Raw genomic sequence first — 19,683 nt, 5'->3', positions numbered from 1 at the left:
TTTTGTGAAATTCTTTTTGCAGCAAAAGCCAACAAAACAGAAATTGGAATTGTAATTGAATGAGACTTTTGTGGATCCTGGAAAGCAAGCTGAAGAAATGTAAAAAAATCATGGCCTGAGGACGACGGATGGTGGTGGATTGCAAAAATGCCTGCAATATTTTGCAGTTCTTCCCAGCAGGAGTTTGCTTCCTTACACTTTGAATCCAGTATGGCCTTATAATAGAATGTGACAGAACTGATATTGAACAAGTCCTGAGCCTAGGCCTAAGGGATCATGATGCTTCTGCTCTTGGACCTTGGAACTGTGAACAAGCCTGGGCTAGCCTATTGGATGACAAGAAACATGTAGCCCATTTGCCCCTGTTACCCTAGCCAGTAGCCAGCTGACCCATTAACATTAGTGCCTCAAAGTTGACTAGCAGCTGACTGCAGATGCATGAATGATTCTTGCTGAGACCATGAGTTTAGCCCAAATTGCTAATCTATAAAATCACGAGCTAAATAAATGATGGTTTGAAGTCACTAAGCTTTGAGTGATTCATTTTGCAGCAAAAATAACTAATACAAACTATGTTTGTTTAATGTTCACCTCTAAATATTTAGGATAACTACTCCTTAATTACTTTCTTATAGTTATTCACAGGAAACAAAAGGAGATGTGTACAAAAAGTATTCATTGATATTTAACCTGTGAAATATTCTCTAAAGGTATTTATATATCAATATCTAAAATATAAAAATAAACACACCAAAGGATTATTCCAGTCAGAATTTTGGTATGAGACAACATGTGGCAACCAGGCACCCCCTCCCCCCAAAAAAAGTTAGCTAAGAAAAAGTGATTTTTAATGTGTTTTGCCTGAGTACTCTTAAAAACAAATAGAAACATCTTATTGAAATGCTTGCATCTCTAACACTAGCTAAACTTATTTTTTTTATTTTATTATGTTATGTTAATCACCATACATTACATCATTAGTTTTTGATGTAGTGTTCCATGCTAACCAGCTAAACTTATTTTAAACACTAAAGACATTGCAGTAGCCTGTTCAGAATCATTACGGATGTGATGGACAGTGAGCAAAGTATGTCACAAGTCTCTTACTTCAGAAAATCCAGTCTTTCAGTATTCCTTACTACTTAAATGATGGACAATGGCAATTAGACTGCAGATTTCAGAAATGCTTGTGTAAAATACTATCACTGTATTTGGTAAGTATTTTAAAACAAATTTGTCAGTATGCTTTATTTATTTGTGGGGCTATCAACAGTTAAAAAGGATAAGATATTTTATAGTTTCAGTTAGGCTTATTAATATGAAATCCTTGAACTGCTTAGTACAATGTTATATCTTCACGTTAATGTATTCTAAATTATTTTAGGTAATTCTGCTTCAAGATAGTTAATTCTTTTGGTTTTGCAGATGTGTAAGGTGTATGATGATAAAAAGTTTGATTTTAGGGTAATTTAGAAATTATCAGTTAGATTATTACCTTACCTTATACGAGTTGATTGAATATCCTTTAATAATGTACTTAGTAATAAATTCAAATGAACATTAAATCTTTCTGCCAATGACATACTTGGTTAATAATTCAAATTTCCCTTCCACAGTTTACTTTTCTCAACAGTACAATGTCTCAATACTATAACACTTACCACATTAAACAGTTATTTAAAAGTCTATCTTGTTTAGGAGTTCTAAAAGAGAGATCACACTTTACTGAACCATGTTTCCTGCCCTAACGTAGTGCTATACACATCGCAGTAACCATTAAATTTTTGTAAAGGGAAAAAATGTACTAAAATTTTTCCTGGTATTGGTGTATTCCTTTTTTTTTTTTTTTTTTTAGTATGGTAGTTTAACAGATGAACAGGGAAATGAGAAAACTCACTATATATGAGTATAAAATTATAGTTGTTTATATAATAACTAATATAACAAATATTTAGCAAATAATCTGCGAGGCATGATACCAGGTGCTCAAAAATGGTTAGCAAGATAGATATGATTCCTGTCCTCAAAAATACACAGATCTGTACCTCTGAAACAAATAATACATTATATGTTAAAAAAAAAAGAAGAAGAAGATAGCAGGAGGGGAAGAATGAAGGGGGGGAAATCAGAGGGGGAGACGAATCATGAGAGACGATGGACTCTGAAAAACAAACTGAGGGTTCTAGAGGGGAGGGGGGTGGGGGGATGGGTTAGCCTGGTGATGGGTATTAAAGAGGGCACATATTGAATGGAGCACTGGGCGTTATACGCAGACAATGAATCATGGAACACTACATCAAAAACTGATGATGTAATGTATGGGGATTAACATAACATAATAATAATAAAAAAAAGAACAAGACAAAATATATATATATATAATTTAGTAAAGGAATAAATGTGCATGGAAGCAGAAATTCTGGTTTTAGCCTGTTTTCCTTAACTGTTTTGTATTTTTGTAATAGCCTCTACAATAACAAGAAGCCTCCTTAAAAAATCATATACTGCTTCTCAGGAATGACCCTGAATATTGAATCTTAACATTGCAATAGTTAATTTATTTTTTATATACTCTATAGAAAGCTTCAAGCAACATGTAAATTTATGTAAAACATACACTTATGCTAAGAAACGTACAATTTATCCCTGGATTTAATTTGGAAAAATCTGACACCTTTACTTTTTTACTAGGAACAAGTAACTTGCTTTAATTGGAACCAAGAATGATCATGACCATTTACTTAACTTTCAAAGATGGTATGAGCAGCTTCCTTTAAAATAAAATTTCTATAGTAATATATTATATGAGGTTTGCTTTAACTGTAAGAGCACCATCTGTTATTAGTATTTGGTATACAAAACCTCAGTATCTTTCATATTTTCTCATGCTCAGTTCCCACTTGCGATGTCTTCTCCCCCTCAGCTTCTCTCTGCTTTTCCTGCAATACTTCCTATTATCCTGTAAGACTAGGTTAAGTTCCCTGCTCAGTGGGGAGTCTGATTCTCCTTCTCCCTCTGCCCCTCTCCCCGCTCATGCTCTCTCTTTCTCTCTCTGAAATAAATAAATAAAATCTTAAAAAAAAAAAAAAGACTAGGCTCAGGTATCATTTAGTTTGGAAAGTCTTGTTTCCACAGGTTGGATGATGTATAACTTGGACTGAATTCCTTAAACACACTTCTTCCATTGTTCTTGCCACATATCAGTTTATATGCCTGCTTCTCTGTTAAGCCTATGCTCCTCAAAAGCAGTGCTCTATCTCAATTATATTCATATACCTCCCATAGTATGTTTGTTATTGATTACTACAGAACCCTTAGTTCCTGGACAGGTGCCTGGTGTATAAGTGCTTGATAAATCTATGTGGAACTGAGATAAATTTAGAATTCATCTGCTGTACACTGATAAAATACTCTATAAAGCCATTAATTCTTTGTTAAAGATAAAGGTGTTGTGATTTTCAAAGTCTCTAAGTTGATCTTTTCCATTTCTTTTATGTAAGGGATATCAGATGAAGAAAGGAAGTGAGTAATAATAGCCCAATAGTTATCTCCAAAATTTCCTCTTCTTCCTTTTACAAGACAGGAAACATCCTTGAGAGGCTACCTACGGAGTTATTAATTCTAGACTCATAAAGTTCACTTTCGTATTGTAATATGATAAAAATAGTGCATGAAAGAAACTAGAGGATTTTGAAAAGCTAAAAGCTAAACACATCATAATACTTAGGCATGCTTTAGAATTTAATACAAAACAGATGCAGAAAGGGAAATTGCAAAATAAAGGTAGAATTTCAAAGATGTCTTGAAAATAATGGCCTCTCAAAAACCAACTCTTTGAAAATCACTCTGAGAAATAATATAGGAGTCAGTCTAAAACACAATACTTACATATCAATAGTGTTTCAAAATGTAAACTGAACCATGTTTGCTTATAAAAATCCTAAACCTTATGTGGTATTAGAGAATAAGGACAGTCTTTTATTTACTAAGGCTTTCAAAAACTAAAAAGAACAATCTTCTTTTATATATTTTTCCTACAAGCTAAAAATGCTAATACCAAGGGCCTTATTATACTACGCATTTTATCCCTCTGCAGGTTGAATTATATCCCCTGGATTCACTGATACATGTAGCGTAGTTTTTAAAAATAACAGAAAACTTATAAAACATATCAGTATTGCTTCAACATGATAACTAGAATCCATTGTGTATTTCTTTTTTATTACCCACTCCTGTGGTTATTACTTCCAAAAACAAAACAAAACAAAAAAAACAATTACTTTTAGCACAGTATCAAAAATATTTAAATTTTCATGTGAAGCAAAATGAATAAACTATTGATAACTGGCGTTCTTTATAACTTTAATAGAAGTTAGAAACTTTCCTTGGTTAACAATAATAAAAAAGATTTAGATTTAGATAGTATTGTTGACACTTGTTTCTAAGCGACCTACTCTCACTGGCTGGTTTTTAGTTCATCTACTCCTACCTTTGTTGATTCCTTTAGCAACTCTACAAATATTTATTTATTCTCTAAGATAATTTCTTCAGAAGAATGGTTGTGACCTTTGTAACTTTACATTCTTTGCCTCATCTTCAGCAGTAAAAGCAATGTAACATAATGCATCTCATATCCATTTTAAGAGAACGTTCAAAAACTAAAAGGAGAAGTTGATAAAATTGGGTTCATACACTGTAAAATGATACAATTACAACAGCCAGAAGAGTGAGCTTTAATTAATGGGAAAACACACCCACAGAACATTTGAAGAGGCAAGTATGGGAGGATATTTTAAGCTGTTTTTCAATTCATTCTCAGTAACTTTTGTGAGAGGATTTTTTTTAAACAATTTGGTGATTTGATCTTACAGAACATCTGATTTTAATGTTTTAATAGTGATCAAATAGTAAGGTAAAAATAGGCTAAGCTGCCCAGCTAAAGAGGTAAAACTATAGAGAAGAAACAATCTCTTTATGTCCTCAATTTTCAAAATGACAGTGAAGAGTTACAGATAGTTTTCATTCTTCATATCTTTGTTTTGAAACATCAAACCATATTTGGAACAGCATTCACAGCAATGAAGTTTTAAGCTCAAAGAAGCTTAAATGGTAACGGTGGCCATGTCATAAATGTGCCTGTGTTGCCCAGAACCTCAGCAGTGAGGCCCCTCATCGCTCTTCTTTCCTGGGGCTCAGCGCTTTACTTATATATTACTTGCCTGACTTACAATGTTGTTGTATGAATTGAATGAAATAATACATATAAAAGAGGAAGGGTAAAAATTCTCTTCATGATGTAAAAGTTAATTTATATATTTTAGCCTAGGTCTTAATTGGATAATGAAACTGCTTCAATTTTATTCTGAAATGATTAAGTAAACATTAAAGAGTCTGATTTGCAGGCTTGCCTTTAAAAATATACATAACAGAAACATATTTTTGGCAAAGTGACAGGAGATGGCTCACGATAGTAAAGTTTACAAATATTAGGGACAAAAAACTTGCATTGTATAAATGTAACCACATAATCATAGTATAAACCTTATAGGAGTGAGTGATTTTAAGATTAATATATGCAAATCTTCCCAGCAGTGAGAATAATTGACCCACAAATTTTAAATATAATGAAGGATATTTACTATAATTTAACACTAACCTTACTGAGAAAGTAGGAAATTTAAAATATTATTTCCCTTTTCTTCTTTTGTGAAAAACAAAACCACAAATAAAAACAAAACCAAGTCTTACATCATAGGGTATTTGTGAGAAGTAAATGAAATAACATTTGAAAAATTTAGCATGTTGCCAGTTATCTTGTAGGCATCCAGTGGATGAGAGCTATTATAATTATTTTTATTATTACTCATCTCTGTTTCCAGTGCTTTCTTAGTGGTGGCATTTGCCATTGTGGCTGTCTCAGGTCAGGGTTTCAGAGAAACAGTCTCTGAGATGAAGACTCCATTAAGGAATGACTTTGGGATCAACATTTGTGGAAAAAATGAAGAAACTAGAATTGAGCAGAGGGGGTGTTTAACTATAATGCATTCATAGCAAAGGTTTCAGCTTATCCTTTATAATCATCCCTAAGCGTTCATCATCCCTACACTTGGGCATGGACTGGAGAGTTGGGTCATAACTTGGGTCAGATATCTCTTTTTGGCTGAGGGCAATTCCCAGAGAGGGACTCTGGTGAGAGTTAGCAACCACCGATAGTTTCAATGGCTTAGGAAAGGTGTACCTCAATTTTGAAAGGAGAATTTGGGCAATACACCATGGTATCTGCCCCAGTGGCCCAAAGTATCCTCAGTTAAAATGGACACAATTAGTTGTCCTTCCTAATACAATTCATTTGAGCAGGCCAATAAATCAATATGAATATGAAAGAGAGAGAAATACAAGAAAACAAGAGGAAGACAGAGGTACTTTAAAAAATTGTTGAGATTTGAATAGCATCCTCTTAAAAAATAAATAAAAGCAAACATTGTGTGCAAAACTGGAGTATTGAGAAAAGGAGTATTAGGCTTTGATGATAATTTAGGTACTCATTTCATACACCTGGAAAACTACAGTTTTATGATTTAAAGAGACTTTTGTTTACATATTTATTTTAAGCTGTTTAGTACATAGATAATTTATAAAGATATTTGCTGTCTTATAAAAATAAGACTTTATTAGATTGGGACAGGGAAGTAGTTCCAGAGTCAAGATCCATTGATTACTCATCAATGTACAGTTGCAGGACAATTGATAGAAATTTAGGGTAATAATGAATAGATACAATGGAAATTCTGAAATGAAACTCCAAATACTTGGAGTGTTATTTTGTGTGAAAATTTATATCAGAAGTTTGTAAAAACTAGTAAGTCTAAGTAATTCATTATTGAAAATGGTTTAGAATTAGGTGAAAATTTATTTTAATAAACATCACTGAATCAATGACATAGTTCAAAAACCTATTGGGGTCTACCAATGATTACATTTTCAAAGAAACAGGCACTTTATTCCAGATTAAATTCTTCCTTTGGTTGGATTAAAAAAAAAACAACCCAAGGAGAATATAGTATTATAGAAATACAGTCTAATACATGCATGGGATGGAAAAATAATTTTGGACAAAAACAAAACTTCCAAAAGGAAAAAATTATGGAGTCCTAGACAGGTAAGCACTTCTTTGTTTGTTTATCTGTTTATTTCCTCAGGTAAGCACTTCTTAATGAGCTAATAGCATATTTAATTTGTGGAGTTACAATCCAGGAAAGCGAATTCTATTAAGAGGTAAGGAGTGTTTTCTATTTCTCATTCCCCCCTTTCCCAATCCAATAACTTGAAACATCCAACTGGCTCTGATGAGAATCTCTAGAAAGTGTGGTATTTTATCCCCTCAGAGATCACAGAACATAGGTTTTTGATCAGATTTTTCCTGGCATGGCCTACACTAAAATTGCCTTTCTCTATCAAGAAGCTTTATTTTTCTTTTCACTCTCTCTCAGAAAAACAATAATAAAAAAGTAAACTTGTAGTTGTTCACTAAAAAACACTGAAGAGAAACTAGTAACTTTTCATATCACCCATATGCTATGTAAATGTATCATAAAGATAAAACAGCTGTCAAAAATGGACCTTTAAATGAACAAAAAAGCTCTGTATTTTCACCATAATACCACACCCAGAAAGTTTGTTTTTGTGGACTATATTTAAATGAACAAAGTGAGGCCTGTGATTTGGATGGCTACAGCTGTCTTTTTATATGTAATAATGGAAGCATCACCTGATTTTGCTACATTTGACCAACTATGAGGAGGCTCACTTCAAATTTTGCTTCGTGGGACAACCTACCAATTAGAGTAAATGGAGGTGGATCATCAACATGGTGTTACCACTCAGCTGCGATCCTGGTGGTATTATGATCCACAGATTACTCAGATGACATTCCCAGGGACTAGGGAAGGGTCTTCCAATAATCAGCTGTCTTAGAGGTCACCTTTCATTCCATTCCAAATTTTGCTCAAGTGAACATCCAATTTTGTGTCAAAAATGAAAAAGCAAAGAAACTATTCTGTTATAATAGCAGGATTTAACAGCATTTTATGCAGTACTTAACTATATCAAAAATTTCTGAAATAATGCAATAGTTGGCTAAGCTTAGAAAATGCTTTACATCAAATTATTTTTTCATTCAGCAAATGTTGACCAAGCGGTTATTCTGTGGACATCCATAGTGCAAAGTAATGAAAAATAAAATAGCATATTAGCTTCTGCTTTTAGGGATCCCACAGTTTAGCTTGTTTCATGAATATATAAAGCGTTATAGAATAATAGATTTTAATGGCATACTTTGTTCGTGTTCATAGGACTACATGAAACATATACACATACTAAAAACAATGGGCATTCTTTTTTGCTATGGGAACTACTACTACTTTGAGAAGATAGTGAGCAGGTGCAGGAATTTTTCTCTAACACAGACAAGTAGGGAGAATGGATGTGGCACATTTTCCTAGAATGGTCTGAAAATTCTAAGGCCTTTGAGGATAATCTCTCTCCTTCTTAGAGACCAAGATTTGATTGGTGATTATTCTGTCCTATTAAAATGACAAAGTGACTTCTTTTGTTAAGTTAGATGAAAGATTAGGAAAGAGGCTATAAAGCAAATATGTGCCAGTCAAAAGTTTACAGCCGAGAACAGAAAGCTGGTGGATTACCAGGATTCTGGGATTCACAGCAACACAAAGATCCAGGAGGCAAGTAATCAAGTGATGAGGAAGGACAAGCCCTTTGTCAGGCAGGGAGAAGGCAGGGTTCAGAGTCCAGGAGGACATACTACTTTAAAGTACAAATATTACTAGTGAGTAGAATGAGTGAAAGAAAATGTGTGCCTTTGATAGAGTTACTGATCCTCTGTCCTTTCATACATTATCTGATTAGTTACAAAGGCCTCCATGATTTATACCTGCTAATATGAGGAAGAAGAGGATGCAGCCCGTGCTTGAGAGGTCCTCAGAACTTTGTGCCTTAGCAAACCTTGGCAATATGTCTGATGATTTCATTCATTTTTACAACATTAACATTGATCCATCAGGAAAGAGAATGGAACCCATTGAGCACTTACTGTCTTCCATTCTGAGATTTTACAATGCTTAGGAAATAGATGTTAATTACTAAGAAGATAAGCTAGGAACAGAAGTAACCATAATAGGAAGACTGACATAGGCTAGAACTATTCAGCTAGTGTAAAATCCTTACGACATTGAAGAATTTGTATTCTAGTCCCTTTTTATGTATCAAATATTCCACAAACACCATGGATATGAACCAGGTATGTTCCTTAATGATTCCTATGCTTGGTATACAGATTATCATAGTTCCTTCTATTTCCCAATGCTCTGACATCAGATCTGGTTGGTAATGGAGTGGACTATTTCATAGGAGTGAGTTACTCATCACTAAAAATGTTCCATCAGACACCAATATACTGATGGAGTATCAGCCTAGGGCAAACTCTATAATCTCCAATATCCCTCACAGCCCTGAGATACAGTATCTTTTCCCATCTTAAGTTGCCTTTCTCTTTTTTCTTTTCCTATCATTATGAGATATAAGTCAGGTAGCACCTTCTCCTCAAATAATATTACTTCATATAATTGTTATGAGGAATTGATAAGCTATTGTGTGTGTGTGCGTGTATAATATATATGTATTATATATATATATATATATATATATATTTAGCTGAGTACTTGGCATATAGTAAGTGCTCAATTAATTCCTTTACTTGTTTCCCTCCAGTGATAAAAATTCACATTAATCTGTTTCTTTTCTGGCTTCCAAGAATATTTGGCTGTAATGAAAAAAATAGTAATTGCTTCTTTATAGTCATATTTTTCTTGAATTACTTAATATTCTATGTTATCTTTATATTTCTTAAAGACTAGAACCAAATCATCCTTTTATTTTTATTTCCCACAGTTTATAGACAAGGGATGAACACATATGATCAATGAATATGGAAAAGGTAAGCTTTATAAAGAAGAACCAATAAATAATGCAGTTCCAAAAATCACACTGTATTTAATCTTGTCACCCTAATTTAGTATTCATGTGGCCTGGAAAAGTCTTATGTTTTAGTTTTCTCATTAAAAAAAATGGGGTCGAATATCCCTACTATGCCTTCCGGTTATATTGTTACAACCAGAGAATTGGGTAAATATGAAGGACCATTCAAATAATGCACTTTTATTTGGTTGTCTATGTAGTTACAACTTAGCATGTTGAGAGAATTCACAATGGAAAGGGCAATTCTTCTTTAGCAGACCATCCTGATTACAAATGTTTGAGTTTTTCTCTTCCAAAAAACAGAAAATTGCAGGTTGCCATATATTCAGTGCAACTGTTCTTTACACATTATAAAGATTAGAAAAAAGCTTACATCTCTAATGAACAATTAGGAATTTCAAGTCTATGAAAAACAGTTGGTCATTACAGTTCTCCATTAAGACTGCGACTGCAGCTTTGGGGCTACCTGTCCATGCTCAGGTGCTGTCCAGACATCCTGAGAGTATTAAGAGGTTCCTGTAGACCTCTGGCCAACATAAGCCATTATGTCAAAACACAATTGCAAATGCCTTATTTGATAATAGGATGGTTATTTAAGGCCAACGCTTGTAATGGTCAACTCCTCATTGCTTAACCAGAATGAATATAAAATCCACAAGCTGTGTAATTCCTGCTCCCCAGAGCTGTCTGAATTGTCTTCTTAAAAAAACAAATCTGAATCACATGAGTCCCTGCTACTTTCCAAACACAACTCCAATTCCATGGCTTGAAAATCAGTGCCTTTTATAATAAGGTCTCTGCTGCTTTTTAAAAAATTTATTAAAAAAATATTGACTTACTGTGTAGTATGTGCCCTCACGGTGCCGTCAGGGCCAGTGGTTCCTCACTGCTCCTGAAACATGCTCTAAACTTTTTTGCCTGTCTGTCTTTGCTTTACCTACTCTGTCTGAGATACATTTATTCTCCTTGCCATCTGGCAGAATCCCACCTATTCAGGTCAGGTTCAAATTCCAACTCTTCCTGCCAGCCATATGCACAAGGTTCTCTGTGTCTTTTACTTTGATCCTCCACAGCACTTAGCTTGTAAAGCTGAACTGAAATTAAAATCTTAAGAATAGCCTCACTGATTTGCCACATTTAGTTAATTCCTATCATTGCCAAAAAAGTGATGGATGAATTGGATTAAATGTTTATATATGTACTAATGGATTGCTTGGACCCTTTTAACAGTGGCTTTAGTAATTTGGATTCACTTCAAATCAGTCAAATTCTTGGATTTATAGAACATGGAGTAAGTAAAAGGGGCAAGGGAAATAGAAACATTTTCATTATAGATGTTTTAATTTAAAATTCAAAGCGATAGCTATTATTTTTTTTTAACTGGATGTGTTATATGTTTACTCACTCTCTTGTAATGCAGTCTTAAAGCTATTTTATTTAAAACAAAAGTGTATGTAGCATTGTATATAGGTGTTATGATAGCTACACATAAAAATTTGTCTAGAACTCTAGCTAAAAAACAATGACTGTTAACACCAGTACAATGAGTTGAAAGTAAAGAACTTCATTAACCTGCATTTTGTCATCTACAAGATACTAAATATCAACACCATTGGTACTTCCCCACCCCCCAGAAATTTGGTTGTTTTAGTTGACACTATGAAGTGTTAATATTAAAAAGTATACCCCCCTTTCTTTTCTGATTTACCCCTCTTCAATCACCCACTGGTGGGTGAGGTCCCAGAGCAGTCAGTACAGTCAAAGGCACATCTGTTCCTGCTTGAGTCCCTGAATCTGTTTGGCTTTTTTTACTCTGCTGGGCTAGCCAGGGTCCCTCAGGTCCCTTCAATGGCTCTCCTTTGAAACTCAGAGGAGGCCATGGAACACCTTCCCTTCCGAGCTCTGTCCTGTCTCTCTTATTTCCAGAGTCTTCAGTTGGCCTCTCAAACAGAAGGTAGCCCACAAGTCCAGAGGCCTTCCCAAATCTCCCTTTTTTATAACACTTTTATTTCTCCTTCTAAAACATATGATTTGGGGGATAGAATGTTTTTTTCTTCTTTCTGTCTGCATTCTCAACGTCATAAAATGGAATTTTTTCCAGTGTATATCCTTGAAGCCAGACAAGGTCCGATCAATGTTTGAGGTAATTGAGAGAAAAGGGAAGATAATTTCTTTTACACCTTGCAGTTTTGAAGCTTCCAAATATTTTTAAGTACATACGTATTTCTATTAATTATTCTACATACACTAAAAGGGATGAATGCTCAATTACCTTAAAGCTAAATATTTTTTCACTTCTCAGTATGTAATTTGCTTTACTTTTTTCTTCTATTCGATAGTTTCTTATCACTTCTATAATACAGAGCCTAATTTTAACATGGCTTGTAACCATACAAGTTTGCATGGAGTAAGACGTTAATTTTATACTACTTCAGGGCAAGAATAGCATATATATAAAGAGGGAAACAACAGGTATTATTAACCCCCAACCTTATGAAAAAGATAAAATATTTATTGCTACAAAGGAATGATATCAAACCAGAACGGTAATGTTTAAGAGACAGAAACAAGAATTCAGATAATTTTACCAGGACGATTAATTTCTTTGTTGGTATTTTAAAATAAAGAAGGGAACTGTTTACATGAAAAAAAAGCAATATTCATTTTAGACATATTTTTAATTTATACAGCTGATCACCCAAAAAGAATGCTTACGGATAATCCTAAAAAGATATATTTTTGATGGTATATTTTTTTGTTTTCAAATGTGATATTTTTGTATCACATTTTTCTGGTTCTGTTTTATTTGTTCACAATCTTGAAGGAATTGTTAACCCCATGTAAAGGAAAAAGGAAAGTCACAAATTAGAGGAAAATGAGTTTAATTTAACATGATCTAATTATTTTACATATAACATAACCATTAATAATTAAAATTAATTTATTTGGTTAGATCTAAATAATGCAGTTGGTAATTATTTCTTATATATAGTCTCTCCCATTATTTTCAAAGTAAATCAGGATGAAAAGATAAATGTAGAAGAAAATGTTTAATTTTATTTTATTTATTTATTTATCTGAGAGAGAGAATGGGAGACAGAGAGCATGAGAGGGGGAGGATCAGAGGGAGAAGCAGACTTCCCGCCGAGCAGGGAGTCTGATGTGGGACTCGATCCTGGGACTCCAGGATCATGACCTGAGCCGAAGGCAGTTGCCCAACCAACTGAGCCACCCAGGCGCCCCGAAAATGTTTAATTTTAGTTAAACTGGCAAATGCAACAAAGATAGCTCATTTTCATTCTTCTACTAATATAAATTTATCAAATTCTAGAGTGAGAAGGGACCTTAGAAATTTTCTGGTACAACTCATTCACTTCACTTCTCTATGAGTTTTAATGCCCAGGAAAGCGACGTGACTGGCTTTTTGTTACAAAGCTGATTAGGGATTGAGCTGGGACTTGACCCAGAAAATTCCTGACTTTGGGTGTAGGACTTTTTCACTGTATTATATTACCTGTAAAATGAAATTCAATCTAAATTGAGCTTTATATATATTTGGTCTTACTACAGCTGTGGTTTTCTAGTGCTTCCCAAAGCGTCTAGAGAAGAATAAATGGATATTAATAAGTATAGAGAAGCATTTTAAATTGGATTTGCAGGCATAAATTACATTTGGATTCATCTCTTTAGCCAATATAAAAGGATATTTCAGCCAAAATATCTCTCGATTTCCCTAGTTCCATCCTCTTTCTCTCTCTCCCTTTGTCACTATGTCACTCTTTTATGTTATACAAGAGTGTGCGGGAAGGAGGTCTTTTTTCACTTCTTTATTGAGAACACTGGTGTTCTATACTATAGGATTTGGTTCAAAAGATTCCCACTTCATTTAATTGATTGCCACATAGATATTACAAAAAAAGGACTTGAAACGAATATACCTGTGAATGTTTATCTAAGGCTGGTGTGGATTTTTGACTATTGGTTGCATGTTTAAGCTTTATCTACACTCATGTTTAATTCCTGCGAGGAATTAAAGAATCTCCAAAATTACTATTTCTTGAGGAGTAGGACAGGAAGGATTATTTCATTTATTTATTGAATCATAATTACTGGTAAGACTGCTTTAAATAACACTAGTATGTAGCAATATAACTTCTAAGAAGTAATGTGCAAATATTGATGATATTAATCAAGTAAATAAAAGTGGAAAGAAACCAGATTTGCATAATGAAGTATTTCCAATTTCTTACTGGGTTTTAAAAAAATACTTTCAATTTGACGTAACATATAATAATGAAAGTAATTGAATCAAATTGATTTTTTTTCCTATTTTTCCTTAGCATTTCATAGATAAGAAAGTTTTACATTTGAGTGTAAGTTTTAAAAATTATTAGTACTCAACAAATAAAAGTGTATTAACTTACGGCCCTGATGCTTTCAAAATGTCCACCTTCTTTCTCGAAATCAATAGGCTGTCCTTTTAGTGTCCAGTAGAAAGTGACATCCAAACTAGCATCGTGAATTGCTTTGCAATTAAGGACAATGCTTTCTCCCACTGTTAATTCTGTTCTTTTAGGAGTAAGTTCTATTCTTGTAGGTTCTATAGAAATAAAAATACATTAATTAACATAATCAACAAACAATATTTCCCTGTATTTTCTATTTTAAGTAATAGAAAAACTTAGAGAATCTATTCAATGTGATTGCTCTAGATACATCTTTAAGTAAACTATTATTAATTGAAATATTACCTTTTTTGTATGCTAGGGCATTTTACTATACTTGTGTAGGGGACTGATGATTTAAAAGTTACTATTCCTATAAAGAAGCAAACTTGGACAAAAAAGACAAGAAAATACATAATGATAAGCAGCATTTGGCATTCCTGAAGAGGGAAAATTAGAAAAAAAAGCTGTAGCCTCCCTGTCTACCTTCAAGGATCATTAAGTATAAGTAAAAAGATTTTTACAATAAAAAATATTAACATATCTAAGGAAGAATAGTGCAGGTGAGTTCACTTCTTTAAAGGTTATAGGAAGCACCTCTCCTCAAATTACTATTTTCACAGAGATAAAAATATAATATTGTTACTATACTAACTTACACTTGCTTTATAGTCTACAAAACCCTTTTATGAATAGAAAAAGCACCACTAGCTGATTATAAAATAATCGCTCTTGATAAATTGTGGATTACTTACTTGAGATACAGAACAAAAGGCAAATTTTTGAAGGGAAAAATTTTTTGAGGAAAAAATGTGTGTGTTTAATTACTTAATGATTCAATTAAATTTTTTAAAAAATAGATACACTGTTATTGTGTTTAGAGCCAATAAAGGCTAATACTGCTGTTACTTAAGCTAGTGATCCAATAATTGAAATTTGATTTTTTTAATAAAGTAGGGAGGTGATGGAGATAGATTTTGATTTAGTTTTTCTTCCTAATTAGATTCCTGATTATAGATATCTCAAGAAAACTGACACAAATGATTAAAAATTAGGTTAATTTTCCTATTCTATCTCTGTTTTTGGCAATAGCATAGGCTGAAAAAAGAACCATTCTTAACCATTGATAAGATCCTTTAATATGCAACATCTTTCTAAGCAGTCAGAGAGGAAAGTGCAATACCAGAAAAGGAATGTAAATACTAACATTCTAGAAGTCAGATATTCCTTGTGGCTTTCTAAACTCTGGCTTCATCAGATAATCACAGCATATTGTAGTTTAACTTTGTAAGAAATGGAATGTCCTGAGGAACTAAATATCCCATTTAACTTGTGATTAACAGAAAAATGTTTTGTTATTATTTAAAAAATGTCTGTGAGTCCAGCATTGCTTCATTGTAACAAAGATTGTTTAGCACAATAAGGCACAGACTAGAAGATAGAGTTGGATTCCCATAATGTATACTATAAAAGAAGTTATCATTTAAATTATCTTCCTTCCTTCTGTGAATGTTTGCTTCTTTTCTAAAAATATTCTAAAATATCAGAGAGCTGGCTATTTTAAAGACATTTTATTTCCTAAGAAAAAGAAAAGTTAACATTTCTATGTTTTTATAGCCAGGTATGATTCACTATATAATACATGCCCATGTGGAAAAAGTTGATTGAAGATAGAGTTCAGTTGTGAAAAATATTTCTTTGCCAATTGATGGGATTTTCTGTCTAACATATGAGATTTTCTTGGTACGAAAAAATGATATTGAGTCTCAAAAAATGTTCTAGGCCAAAATCTAGTTCATGTTAGAACTAGAAGACTAACAGAAACATTTAAGTGCCAATATTTATAACACTAAAAAATGAGAGTGTTTAAAAAATTCCATTGATGCAAACACCAAAGAGCAAGTCAGGTAACCATATATCTGATACACACTCTGACACCACATATTCATGTCCTCCTTCTGCTACTCCTTTCTGCCCCAGATCCCCAGTTGCAGTGATAACAAAGAAATATTACTGATTGATGTTAAAATTAACCTTGATAGAGGAGATACAGTTTTATACTGTTGGAATACTTTTAAATTTTGAGACATCCAGTAAAACTTCAGAAAGCTTTCTTTATCTCCTCACATATTTTGTTCAAAGCAAAATATTTAAGTTTTTACCAACAAGCTGTTCTTTCCTTCATGGTCTTCTAAATAATGGAAAAGGACAATTTGGCTGTGTTAGTTCTATGTTTGCAATGTATCTTATCAATAGGAGCATGCACACACATACGTGTAAACACATTTTACATGCATATTATTTTTCTGACAAAGCCGTAAAACTATGCTTATAACACGGTTAGCCACATTTTCTTACCTTTTACAGATACTGAGGCTATGATTTCAGCAGAACCAAAGACATTTTCCCCTTGGCAAACGTACTTTCCCTCATCTGATTTAGAAGCATTTAGGATCCGTAGACTTCCGTCTGGAAGAATAGCTATTCTGAAAATTATTAAAAAAGGTTTTTTCCTCTTTTACTGTAAATCAGCTAAGTGGTAAAAAATTCTGATGACATCTGAAACCATCTCCAAGGTAATAATAAATAAGATAAAGGGATCACTGTGAAAATATGCAATGATAGTAGAAATGTTTTACCCTTCAAGAAATTATGCAATAAATGCACTTAATATCTTCTTTTATTTAAAAAGGTTAGGGAGTTACAGGTTATTTTTCTTTTGACACTTTTTGACAGTTAATGTTAAAACTTGTGGGAAAAGGTGACCCTGAATTTGGTTATTAAAACTTATACTATAATAACACCCAGTGATATTTTAATATGAAGCTTGAGTATTTTACTTCAAACCCAGAGTGACCTCAAAAATAAAATATAAATAGAAACAGCATAAAAACATAGAGGAAGACAAGTACAGAACATAAAATTAATTGTATACAGCCAAGAGATGATTTATGGTGGTTTCTCTACAGTGCCACTAGCGCAGCAAGGGTATGAAAATGAGACCTGATACCTGATACCTGGGCTGCTCACACTGCACTTTTTAAATATAAAAAGATGATACCTGAGTTTGCATTTGGGCTTTTTTGAGACCTTTGTTAAAAGTGGACCTTGAGTCTTATATGAAGGTGAAAAATTAAAGCATTATTAAAAATTTTTAGAAGTTCGGTGAAAATGAGCTTGACATTTGGGAACCATATTATCCTGTGTATTCATCATCCCAGAAATATATGGATTTCAAAGTTAATTAGTACTTTTGTCTTTTTCTCCCTTCTATGCTCCTGAAATATAACCCAATTTTTCACCAATGCATCAACTTTCTCAAGTAACCTGAAATGAAATAAAAGTGGCTGTTGTGGTTTTATTTGATATGCCACTAGAGTTTGGACTGACTTTTAGGAAAGAGGAAGTAACAGGTGTTTGGTAAGAACCAGTGGCCCTATTGAATTTAAAATCCTAAAATTGGATTTCCCTAGTTCTGAAAAGAATAATTTATTCAATGGTAATATGATAATATGCTTTTTAAGAAAGAAGAATACAGGTTAAATATGTTTAGTCAACATCCTTCATGTTATTTTAAAATATTTATTCAAGCTTGCCAATCACCCAGAACTGAGTTATTGAAAGCATTGGACCTTGTTACAATTGGATTAGATTCTAGGTTGCTGACTATTGCTTATGAATTTATATTTACATATTGTTGTCAGTAAAGATACCAGTTTAAAAACATCATACTCTTTTCAATATATATCAAAACTTCTTTACAACACAAGAAGGAAGGCAAACTTAGAGGCAAGCCAAACTAGGAATAGAGAATTTGCTTTTATACTTTATGTCTAGGAGAGAAACTATCTTCAGACATTTGGAAAACATGGTGTCCTTAAAAGTTATATAATGTGGGAGGAGGAGCAAGATGGCAGAGGAGTAGGAGACCTAAATTTCGTCTGGACCCAGGAATTCAGCTAGATAGGGATCAAACCATTCTGAACACCTACGAACTCAACAGGAGATTGAAGAAAAGAATAGCAACAACTCTCTGAACAGAAAAGCGACCACTTTCTGGAGGGTAGGATGTGCGGAGAATTGAATCTGAGGCAATATTAGGGAAGATAGACGGCGGGGGAGGGGGCCTCCATCAGCCGGTTACTGGCAAGTGATAGAGAAGAGGAGCACAAAATCGGAACTTTTAGAAGTTGGCTTTGCTGAGGGACGTCTCTCCAGTGGCTAAGCGGGGGGTGGAACCCTTGCCAGGACAGTGTTGTGTCAGGACCCTCGGGGTCACAGAAAGACCAGGGGAGCCTGAGTGTGGCAGATCTCCCAGATATCGGAGCAGGGAAGCCGGCTGCAGAGATGGAGCTGAGGAGTGGGCTCTCAGCTCAGGGTTGCTATAAAACATGATCCACAGCACAGTCAGGCCACTGCTCTTCGAGCAGGGACCCAACAAGTGGCAGATCTGGGGAGAGTCCCCTTCCCCCCGGGTGAAGCAGTGCAGGAGCACACCGCAGGAATCTGCTGGGTTTGGAGACTCCAGACAGGGGCGTGTGGCAGAGATAGAAATGCTCGGTCACAGGCTGAGCACGGAGTGTGGCCAGAGACCAGGGACACAGGAGTGATTGACTGCTTTTCTCTGGGGGCTCACTGAGGAGTGGGGCCCCGAGTTCTTGGCTCCTGAGGGCAGAGATTGAGAGACCGCCATTTTCACTCTCGTCCTCCAAAGCTGTACCGAAAGCAGATTATGTAGCCCAGACCCCGGCAAGGGCGGGGCAATTCCGCCTCCAGCAAAAACATTTGAAAACCACTGCAACAGGCTGCTCCCCCAGAAGATCAGAAAGAATAGCCCGGCAAGACCAAGTTTACTGATCAATGAGAACAGAACTCTGGCACTAGGGGATTACAGCACATAGAATTCATGGCTTTTTTTCCTATGATTCTTTAGTTTTTCAAAGTTAATTTTTTAAATTTTCTTTTTCTATTTTTTTTAAATTTTTCTTTTTCCCTTTTTCAACCAACATCTTATCAATCCCTTTTTTTTTATTCTTATGTTAATCCCCATACATTACATCGTTAGTTCTAGATGAAGTGTTCCACGATTCATTGTTTGTGCATAACACCCAGTGCTCCATGCAGAACGTGCCCTCCTCAATACCCACCACCAGGCCAACCCATCCTCCCACCCCCCTCCCCTCTA

The 19,683-nt window shown here is 34.2% G+C and overlaps 1 protein-coding gene across 7 annotated transcripts in view; it reads right to left on the bottom strand.

Annotated features, from left to right (window-relative positions):
* The window catches only part of CNTN5 (contactin 5), a 1,075,732-nt gene that overhangs the window by 116,340 nt on the left and 939,709 nt on the right, over positions 1-19,683 (bottom strand). For all 7 annotated transcript variants that reach the window (XM_081799059.1, XM_081799056.1, XM_081799055.1 and 4 more), the window contains 2 exons: positions 16,857-16,984; positions 14,478-14,653 (listed from right to left, as the gene is read on the bottom strand). In XM_081799059.1, the coding sequence (XP_081655185.1) occupies positions 14,478-14,653; positions 16,857-16,984 (304 nt within the window). The remainder of the gene's footprint in view (positions 1-14,477; positions 14,654-16,856; positions 16,985-19,683) is intronic.

This window comes from Leptonychotes weddellii, chromosome 11 (assembly GCF_054177405.1).
Source record: "Leptonychotes weddellii isolate Sample4059 chromosome 11, ASM5417740v2, whole genome shotgun sequence".
NCBI lineage: Eukaryota > Metazoa > Chordata > Mammalia > Carnivora > Phocidae > Leptonychotes > Leptonychotes weddellii.
This window is presented reverse-complemented; position numbering and strand designations above follow the sequence as displayed.